We start from the raw sequence: 11,066 nt of genomic DNA, 5'->3' as shown, positions 1-11,066 counted from the left end.
TACAATACACACACAGATACACTCATACAATACACACACAGATACACTCGTACAATACACACACAGATACACTCGTACAATACACACACAGATACACTCATACAATACACACACAGATACACTCATACAATACACACACAGATACACTCATACAATACACACACAGATACACTCATACACAGACATATACAGACACACACACACTCACTACAGACACACACATACTACAGACACACTCACACACAGACAGACACATACTCACAGACATGCACATAGACATACACAGGCACACTCACACACATACATACATACATACACAGGTATACTCATACATACACACACACAGGCATTCACATACAGACACATACAAACTCAGACACACACAGAGAGACATACACACAGACACACTCATATACACACAGACATACAGACATACTTACATACACACAGACACACATAGACATACATACACACACACAGAGACACACTCACACACAGACATACACATACACAGACATAAATACACTCAGATATACTCTCACACACACAGACATACACACAATCACACGCGTGCATGCATGTACACAAAACCATAAATACAGACAGACTCACATAGACACAAGCATACACACACAGACATACACAAAGGCATACTCATATGCACACATACAGACACACATAGACACACACACAGCACACACACACTCCCCATTGTCTGTCTGTCTCCGGAAAACCATCCCAAATGTTCATCAGTCTTCCAAGGCCTGTCTCTTGGGCTCATTTGAGGTTCAGTTTCACTCTTTAGCCCTGGCTGGCCAGGACCTCACTCTGCAGACCCAGCTGGCCTCAAAATCACAGAGATCTGCTTGCCTCTGCCTTCTAAGTTCAGGAATTAAAAGCAAGAGCCACAGTGTCTGGCTCATTAGAAGTTTTGAAGGTAAGTTTTAGTTTTGAATTTTGACACTCTCAGGTAGCCAAAGCTGACTTCAAGTTCTCTAAGGCTGACCTTGAACTCCAGATCATCCCACATATCCATCTCCAGTCCTGGGGTAGCAGGTGTGTGCCACGCTGCAGGCCTTAAAGGTAAACTTTAACCTTGTCTGTTTTCTCCATCCACTGTATGGAGTTGTGCTAATTTCAAGTTCCATGAACATGTGTTTGGTTATTTCATCATACAAATCAATAATTAAAATACTGAATAAGATAGGGCTGAGAATACACTATACTACCCAAAGAGCTACACTGTCCTGGGGACCTGCAGCCCCATGGACACAGACTCCCTACCGGACACTTTCTGGACACACCTACTCGCTGACACAGGTCCACTTGGGAGTACTGGCTGTGATGTGGCTACCTCCCTGGGTTCTCCTGAGACACAGCTGAGGTTTGCTAGAACCAAACCAGCACACATTCCCTGACCTCCTGACCCAGGACAAGACTGAAGGAAAAGTAATTCCTCTTGTAGCCTTACTCTAGGCAAAGTTGATCTGGTCCAGTAGCTAGCGACTTGGTCTGTTTGCAAACACAAGCTGGACAAGGGAGACAGTGATAGACACTGATAGTGTCGGTGGAGTTCCACTGTTTTAACGAGGCTTCCTATTCCTGCTTTCTAAAGACCGAAGAGCCTGGAGAGATGGCTCAGCGGTTAAAAGCACAGGCTGCTCTTGCTGAGAACCCGAGTTTGGTTCCCAGCATCCACATCAGCAGATAAAATAATAAAAATAAAATCCTTAAAGGTTGAAGGCAAGGAGGGTGTGGCTGTAGTTCAGTTGATAGGCACTTGCCCAGCATGCACTGGGCCTTGAGTCCAATCCCCAGCAATCCATAAACTGGGTGTGGTGGCACTCCCTTTAGAGCCTCCAATGTCCCGCTTGCTTCTGGAGTCCAGTAACAGACAGCCCTCCGTGCTTGCAAGCCTTTCCCCTTTAAAATGTTTCCTGTGTAGCTACCAGTGTATTCCACTCCAAAGCATGCCCTTTGGCATAAGGGTGACTATGAGCTGAATACAACTGAGAATCAGCAAACTCAGGGGAACCCCCCCCCCCCCCCCGCCGTTCCCTACCTACCTTCCCTAGCCACACGAACAGCACTTAGTCTAGGGTCTTACATGTAACAAGGCTCAATAAGTGTTGGTTGAATAAATATGACATTTAAAGTCTCATATCTCCAAATTATCACCTCCAAGAGGCACTAGCTGCCTAGCTCCTCATGCCCACAACACTTATGAACTAATTCCTTGGTACCTCTGCTTCCTGTGTGGACCGTGAAGGGGATGTGGACAGTCCACGTGGAACTGTATTGCTTTAGACTACAATTATATCATTAACCTGACACTCAATTTCTAATTTACTATCCCCCACACACCCCTGAATTCCTGATATGTGGGGGAATTTACCCAGCTAGACCCAGGGGCCTAGGTGTGCAGAAACCACACTGCTGACACACTGTGACATGCACACTCACCCAGAATGCTCATTACCACAAGAATGGCGAACAGGAGGACTGCAATGGCTCCCAGCAGAAGGCGTGTGGTGGTATCTAAAGAGAAGACAAACTCGTCAGTATTGGATGCCACCCCAGTTGCCAGGTCGTAACAGCAAGAGCCTTATGCGCCGGTGAAGTGGAAACTCAAGGGTCCTTGGAAAGTCGTTTAGATGGTGTTCTGCTGGGGCAAACATGTGGAGGAATGTTTAAAATGGACACAGGTGAAAGGCTAAGGCAGACTCGTGAAGGAACATTTCTCTGAAGCAGACACAGGAGAGAGGATGTCCTGCTAAAGCAAGTGCGTGAAAGAACACGTGATGAAGGATTCTTTGCTAACAGCACGCATGTATTGGTCCACCTTACATTGCATAGTTGAGCTGCCTAATGCAATTGATGCCATAGAGAGAAATGCACCATAAAACTTCTGGTACTGTGCTGCAGTTTGTTGCTGCTTCCAAGGGTTCAGGCTGATTGGATGCTGAGGCAAAGCACGTGGAGGTCACAGGAGGTTTGGAGGGCATAAATAGGTGATGAGTGATGGAGACAGAGCTTGGCCTGCTGTTACAGCTAGCTGTGCAATGCTTGTGGCTCTCAAGTCCCCACTGATCTCCACTTCCCTGAGAGAGACATAGTAGAGAACTTCTCCTGGCATTCCTCCTGGTCCCTCCTGGTTACTGGAGCCAAGGATGTGGCCTGGCTGTCGCTGTTGGGTCGTGTCACCACTGTTCTTAATGGGACTCTATTAAACCAGATTGCTGGTGCATCTGTGAGGTGTTTGTAAGTGGATGGAGCTGCTGCTGGCTGCTGACCTGTGAAATGAACTGCTGGTTTCCAGACAACGCAGATGAGAGTTACTCCGAAGAACCTTTCTAAACGGGTCCCCTTCCCCCACTACCTGTGTGGGGAGGGGGCTACAAGGGAGGTTAAAAAGTGTTTAAGAACCATCATTAAAAATAGGATTTGAGGGGGCTGGAGAGATGGCTCAGTGGTTAAGAGCACCGACTGCTCTTCCGAAGGTCCTGAGCTCAAATCCCAGCAACCACATGGTGGCTTACAACCATCCGTAATGAGATCTGACGCCCTCTTCTGGTGCATCTGAAGACAGCTACAGTGTATTAGATATAATAATTAATAAATTTTTAAAAAATAAAATAAAAAATTAATAAAATATATACATGCTTTATTACAAAATAAAAATAAATAAATAAATAAAAAATAGAATTTGAAAAAAATTAAAGAGTGGAACTGAGCACAGGCTGGAACCAGCCCTCAGGGTGGCTGTGGTGACGCCTGGATTTGAGAGCCACAATTCTGGACCATGGCCCTAGGTCTCTCATCCCTCCTGCCCCCAGCCTTCTTCCATGGCAGTCACAGCTTTCTGACCTAGATGCTCGTTTGCCCTATGATAGGGTCCCTGCTCCCCAGGTCCTCCTCCTCCACGCAGACCTCCTGACATCCCGCCCACCCCACCCACCTGCCACCCACTCACACCACCTCCAAGCTCTCCTTATCTACTTTTATTTATTTCCACTTAACAGTTTTATCTTTTTCTCCTTTTTTTTTTTTTTTTTAAGACAGGGTTTCTCTATTGAGTCCTAGCTGTCCTAGAACTTACTCTGTGGACCAGGGTGGCCTTGAACTCATAAGGGTCTGCCTTCCTCTGCCACCCAAAGACTAGGATTAAAGGTATGTGCCGCCACTGCCTGACCTAACCAGTTTTTTATCTTAATAAAAGAAGCTTTTTGGAACTAAAACATAGGGTCTTAAGATTGTATTATGATATGTAGATTTTCACTATGGTGTGTCTTTTGTGATCACTGAATTCTCCATTTTAACCATTTAAGTGCTCAATGAGTAGCATTAAGTAGCCAGGCTGTCCCCACTACTGTTTGCAAACCTTTCACCTCTGAAAGTGAAGGCTCCATACCCACTAAGTAAGTCCCCTGCCCATGTCCCAGCCACCATTACTCTGCTCTGTCCCCCTACCCATTTGCCTGCCCTGCTGATTTCACAAGTGTAATCTCACATTTCTTCCTTGGTACCAGGCCCCCTTCACTTAGCATGTTTTCAAGACTCATCCATGCTGTGGCATGTAACAGAAGCGCACTCCTTTCTGTGGTTCATTATCTCATTATATGGTCTATCTGTGACAGTCAGCTTTAACAGTCTAACATGACACAGGCTAAATCGCCTGGGGAGAACATTTCACTGAGGGATTGTCTAGATTCGACTGGGCATGTCTGTGGGGGATTGCCTTGACTGTGCTCATCACTGGGAGAAGAGCCATTGCCCTGTGGGTGGCCCTCTTCCCTGCTTCGGGCCCTGCTTCAATCGTACGGGAGTGGAGAGCATGCACCAAGCAGTAAGCATGCATGCATCTATTTATCTCTGCCCTTGACTGTGGATATGACCAGCTGCTTCAAGCTCTGGCCTTGACTTCCCTGCTATGATGCACTAGAGCCTGAGCTGTGAGCTAAAATAGACCCTTTCCACCAGGAGTTATGGCAGACTCCGTCTGTCTATCTCTCTGTCTGTGCGTGTGTGTGTGTGTGTGTGTGTGTGTGCATGTGTGTGTGAGTGCATGTGTGTATGTGTAGTATGTGTTTGTGTGTGTGTGCATGTGTGTGTATGTGTGTGTGTGCATGTGTGTATGTGTAGTGTGTGTTTGTGTGTGTAGTTAGTAACTGCAGGGGCCAGAAGATGGTGAATAACATACATGGTGGACAAATCTGTTGGAGCCCTGGCTTCCAGTTCTTTGGGAGTATAGGAGCAGAATTGCTGCATAGGAATTCTGTGTAACGATTTGAGGAATCACCAAACTGTTTGCCACAGTGATTACACCATTTTACATTTCTATCAGCAATACTGCAGGCGTGCAGTTTCCCCACGTGCCAGCACCCGCTGATTTCCCTTTCTCGTTATTGTCGACTTATTGTTACAGTTATCTGTAAAGTACTTGGAGGTATGTGTGCCCCTTCTAAACTTTTTGGCTTGACATTTCTACTGTCTTGACCATTAAATGTACAGATACATCATTGGTGGACCTCACGTTGGTGCTTATGAATCAGCATATGAATATAGGGAGGAAATCGCATTCAATCCAAAGCAATTGTCTTGAAGATGTGGCATCTGGACCCTTCTGACCTGCTCTAGTCTGACTGTCGCCAGCTGCCAGCCTGGCTGGAGTCTCCCTGAACCAGTAGCTTGAGAGTTTCTCTACCTGGATTCTGTGTTGGTGTCTTCTTCTTCCTCTCCCATGTCTGCTCTTTTGTAGTTTGCTCCTTCATCTTGATAAAGCATATATCTCAGTGCCTGCCCCAGAGGAAGTACAACAGGGGCAGAGAGATGACTGTGTTGCGAAGGGTGTGAACCGTTCTTACAGAAGACTTGAGTTCAGTTTCAGCACCCAAGTCAGGTGGTTCGCAGCCATCAGTAACTCCAGATCCGGATCCAACGACCTCTTCTGGCCTCTGCAGACACTGCATGCACAAGTGTGTGTGTGTGTGTGTGTGTGTGTGTGTGTGTGTGTGTGTGTGTGTGTGTGTGTGTGTGATATGAATAGTACCCTGGACTAAGTATTATAGATTGGAAATCATTCTTCAGAACTTTGACACAAACACTTCCTTTGGGAGGCCTAGTTCTCTGTTATCATTATGAGACATTTTATTTCAACCTCTTAATTTGCTTCTACCCAAGAATTCCATTTTGCATGTCACAGTTGTTGGTCATAGATATTTCTGTCTACTCTAGTGGGCAACTGATAGCCTTCTTCAACCTGGACATTCATATCCTTCAGTGCCAGAAAGAAAAAATTAATTATATTACTGATTATTTCTTCTCTTTCATTCTCCGATTTCCATCTGAAGGTCAGTCTTCAAATGTTTGGGATCTTGGATTGGTCTTCCTCTTTCTTTTTTCCTTCCTCCTCTTCCTCCTCTTCTTCCCCTCCCCCTTCTTGTCTCTTTACCTCTTTGGTTTATTCCTGGGAAGATTTCTTCGATTCCATCCTCTCACCCTCTTACCAGGATTTCCTTTTCTGTAAGATAATGTAAGGCATCTGGGGTTCACGCTAGCTGTGCCATGGTTGTCTTCTCATAAAGCAACCTGTTCTTGTTGTACTGGCATAGTGCTTTCTCTGAAGATGCTACTGAGAGTTATTCGACAAGAGGAGAGGGAAGAATGTCTGTCCTCCCCCACAGAGTCTGAGCTTCTTTCAAAATGCTCATTCTGATTCCTGGAGGTGCTTGTACTGTTCACACTACGGCAGGGGGACTAAGGGGTTCACTGGAGCCTGAGTCCACTGTGGGAGCCCAGCCGGGGTCAACACTAAGCTCCTCTGGGGCCTAAGCTTGGTTCCTCTAGGTTTTCCCTGGGCTGCCCAGAGATCTGTGCTGGGTTCTTCTGCACGCTACATCAGAGGCGTAGCTGATGCTACCCTGGGCTGTATTAGGGTCCAACAGTACCTTCCTCCAGGGGTCTATGCTTATTTCTTCCAGAAATCTACCAATGGGGTCTTCACTAGGATCTTCTAGGGGCTACAATGGATTCAGCTTGAGACCTCCTCGGGACCCCACCAGGGTTTACACTGTATTCCTCCTATGCTGGGACCCACTAGAGGCCTAGAAGGCTTCTCCAAGAGTCTTTGGTAAGCTCCTCCAGGGATCTATACTCAATTCCATTTGGAGCCTATGTTGGGTTCCATCGGGAGTCTACACTGGGTTTCTCCAGAAGACTCTGCTGGATCCTCTCAGGGACTAAGTTACATCTCTAAGGGGGTCTATGCTGAGTTCTGCTGGGATCTACACTAGGTTCCTCCAGGAGAGTACACTGAGTTCTTCCAGGGGTCTATGCTAAGGTTCTCCACTAGGGTTCTTCAGGGGTCTGTGCTGGAGTGTGCACTGGATTCCTTGAGCGGTCTACACTGGTTTCCTGTAGGGTCCAACCTGAGCTACAGCCAGAAACTCTGGCTGTGTGCATTGGGAGTCTGGGTGGGTGGCTTCAGGCAGTGCGAGGACAGAGGCTCCTGGAACCGGGAGCTCGGGCTCAGTGCTACGCTGTCCTCAGAGTAGACGCAGCCCAGTCCTTGACTCCTGGAACTATGCAACGCCACAGTGGAGAGCACAGGGCTGCGCATGCCTCCTCCTCACCTTCCAAACCTGTGTACCAAGGACGTACAGTGTGTGAGTTATGTACTGAGGACAAGGACACAGCATCCGAAACCACGTCCCAGGCTTCTCTGCCCCATTCTGGGTGTGGACACACAACGAAGTTACCGAGCATCTATTCTGTTTCACGTTCTTCATCTCAGAATAAACCTCTCAGGGTTTTATGAGGTATCAATGTCCACAAGGCCTTCCCTATCTGCGGGGCCATATTGGCACACTCAACCAATTCCAGATAGAGACGAGAAAAACGTGCATCAGTGCTGAGCATGTACAGACTTTCACATCATGTTGCTCTTCCTTCAGCAGTACAGAGTGGCAACTAAGGAGCATTGACATTATGTTTGATATTAGAGTGAATCTGGAGACCTTTGAGCCATATAAGATGTGAGCAGATTCTAAGCAAATATACCATTTGGACTCAAGCACTTGAGTATTCTTGGGTCTTGGGGTCTGATGATGATTCCAGGTCCTGGCTGGCGCCCTGTGGCTGCTGAGGGAGGAGACATGTCTCTGACATGGTGAGTTCTATGCACCACCACTGTGACCACCAGCCTTAAGAAGCTCCTTTGTATTAGAACTGTCTCGAGTTCCTTTGGGCTCCTAGAGTAGGGCTCAGCCATCACTTGGCATGGTTCAGACTGAAATTCGAAATATTACACTGAATGCAGTGTCCTCAGATAGCCTTACAATTCATGTGGGTTGCAGGAACTCAGTAGGAAAGGAGGGTCTGTACATGTAAACCCACTGTCACCACAACTGAAGAGCCTCCTCCCTCCCTGTGGGGATGCTTCCTCTTAGCACTGCAGTGTGGGCAGAAGGACACCCTAGGACTGCAGACACCGTTCACTGTCTGCCTCCCAGAGGCCTGGGGTAGGCAGTTGGAGTCATGGTGGTGCCTGTTTCCTAAGACCTCATAACTTAAGTGCCATCCCCTGGGTGGCTTCAGAAGTAAGGTGTCCTCTCATAGTTATAAGAACCGGAAGCGCAAGCATGGAGGTGCTAACAGAACCATGCTGCCTTTGAAGCCTCAGGGGAGCCTTGCTTGAGTCATCCTGCCTCTGGTGCTTTGCTGAAAGCCCATGACTTTATCATTTCATCCTCATTCATCCTTAGCATGTGGCTGTCTAGGCTATGTCTGTGTTTGTCTAAGGACACCAGTTCATCCTGGATCAGGCCCACTGATTCCAGTCTGGTTTCCTCTTAAATAATCATGCCAGCCAGAGCCACAGTTCCACCCGAGGGCACATTCTGTGGTTCTAGGAGTTAGGTCTCACCAGGGCTCCTGTGGTGTGAATATAGTTCTACTTTTCACATGAATCTAACTGGAAAATCATCCCAGTGTGCAGTGGCCCACCTATATGAGATATATAATCTATACGATCTATATGATCTATATAATCTATATGATCTATACAATCTAGGGTTTACAGGTTCAGGCTATCTGGGCTTCTAAATGCATTAGTATTAGAAGACTGGAAAACATTGACTCTTCATACAAGATAGATCCCACCACCACCCCCTCCACCCACATCCTAAAAAAGGCCCATAGCCGACGTCTAAACCATCTGGGACACAGCCTGCCCAGTGTAATCCTGCCTACTTAAAAATGTTCAGATGTGGAGCTTGGTAATTTTTTAAATTTTAGGTAGCTTTGGCCAAATGCATGAGTGTGGTTTTGATCGGGAAGTTGTGGGTTTGTGCCCTAATAAAAAAAACTTTCAACATTAAAAATTCAGAATTGGTGACCACTGAGAAATCTATACAGCCTGGGGTATGCAGAGTCACTCTGTCCCCTCGCTCACCCAGAACACTGTGCCCCACTCTCGGTTCCAAAGCTAGAAATAGCCCTATCTTGGGTCACCTTGAGGGTTTCCAGACCCCAGAAGAGCACGCTGGGTCAGCTTTATCAGCCTTCACGGGGTGGGAGGGGCAGACTCACGGGCCTTCCCCAAGCCAACCTGTCTGGTTTCTGTTTACAGCGCTAACTGTGCACTGAGGCCCTCTGGACCCCAGCCTTTGGACTGATGCTCTCCTCAAGCTGTGAGGAGGGAGGCATGGCGGACTCTTCTGAGAGGGCAAGAGAGGAAGGGCTGTGTGCTCAGGAAGTGCAATTAGAGTCTCTCCAGTTAGCCCCTCTGAGCCCAGTGTCCTTGGTCACACAGGAAGGGAGACAAGCTTTTCCTAGCAGAGGGAAACAAATCCCTTGGCGGTTTCAAGTGTTAGTGGCCGGCGTGTCCTTGAGTGAGATATTCAACACCCTCACTCTCCACATCCTCTCCAGGGCTGATCCACTCATTAAGGGTGGAGAGGAGAGTCAAGGTGTAACCCAGTCCACACCCTGCCCCAGAGGTGGGGCCTCAGCTGCATGGGGCAAGGAAGAGGGGGCAGACGCCTCTGAGGGCTCAGCTATATCATTTCAGGAGCTTCTCCAGCTTCCTGTCAAGATAGGAGCCAGACTAAGCAGAGGTCGCAAGCCCACTGGGCCCCCAGGACCTCCTGTGAACTGAAGTGAGGGGCTCAAATGGCTCCATCCAAGTAGCGGGTCACCCTTGCTCCCTGGACTCCTCACCCAGCCTGTCGGGTTCTATGCTCAGGGAGCTGGGAAAGGAGCCACCACAACTGAACCTACACTCCAGACCTTTCTCTGGAAAGGTGGAAATCTTGCCACGATTCACAGACGAGGAAAGTGGGACATAAATAAGTGAAGCCTACCAGCTGGGACGGTAGCTCATGCTGGCCATCCCTCTGCACCTCACCAGTCTGTCCTAGGATCTCTGTGAGGGCTGGATATGCCCAGGACCTAAGATGGTGTCTTAGCACCATAGAAAGAACAAGCCAACTTAAAGGTCCCACATGGTGGCAGTCACTGGTGGGAACAAGCCCCAAGCCCTGGTCTCTCCTCTTTGGAGAGAGGTAGGGCACCAGCAGAACTAAAAGGTCCTGTAGAACAGTCATCAGGCCAAGACGCCAAGCACCCGAGAGCCATGGTGGGGGGTCAGAGGGGGGCTCTTATGTGCACCAGAGATCAAAAGAGGAGCAATGGTGATATCAGTGATGCTAGTTCACATGACACAAGGCTGCACTACAAGAAAATGCCAAGAAGGGTGGTGTGCTGGACCACCGCAGAGAGCAACTTGCTTTCCTCCATCCCGTGTGTGACCAGTGGACAGGCAGGGTCAGTCAGCCACACTGGCAATAGGAAGGGCAAGAGTCAATATATTCAGGGCCAGAGATAAAGCCAGAGCCAGCCAGCCACACTTCCCTGAAATAGCCCTACCCAGTGGGGTTAAGGATACAGGTTAGTAGATCTGACCCTTTCAAATACTGAAGAAGAAGAAGAAGAAGAAGAAGAAGAAGAAGAAGAAGAAGAAGAAGAAGAAGAAGAAGAAGAAGAAGAAGAAGAAGAAGAAGAAGAAG

At 47.9% G+C, this 11,066-nt stretch overlaps 1 protein-coding gene across 1 annotated transcript in view; it reads right to left on the bottom strand.

Annotated features, from left to right (window-relative positions):
- The window catches only part of Clec2l (C-type lectin domain family 2 member L), a 17,965-nt gene that overhangs the window by 4,592 nt on the left and 2,307 nt on the right, over window positions 1-11,066 (bottom strand). The window contains exon 2 of the mRNA XM_021191560.1: window positions 2,464-2,538. Coding sequence (XP_021047219.1) covers window positions 2,464-2,538 — 75 coding nt within the window. The remainder of the gene's footprint in view (window positions 1-2,463; window positions 2,539-11,066) is intronic.

This window comes from Mus pahari, chromosome 2 (assembly GCF_900095145.1).
Source record: "Mus pahari chromosome 2, PAHARI_EIJ_v1.1, whole genome shotgun sequence".
Classification (NCBI taxonomy): Eukaryota; Metazoa; Chordata; class Mammalia; order Rodentia; family Muridae; genus Mus; species Mus pahari.
Note: the sequence above shows the minus strand (reverse complement) of the source record. Positions and strands in the feature narration are given on the sequence as shown.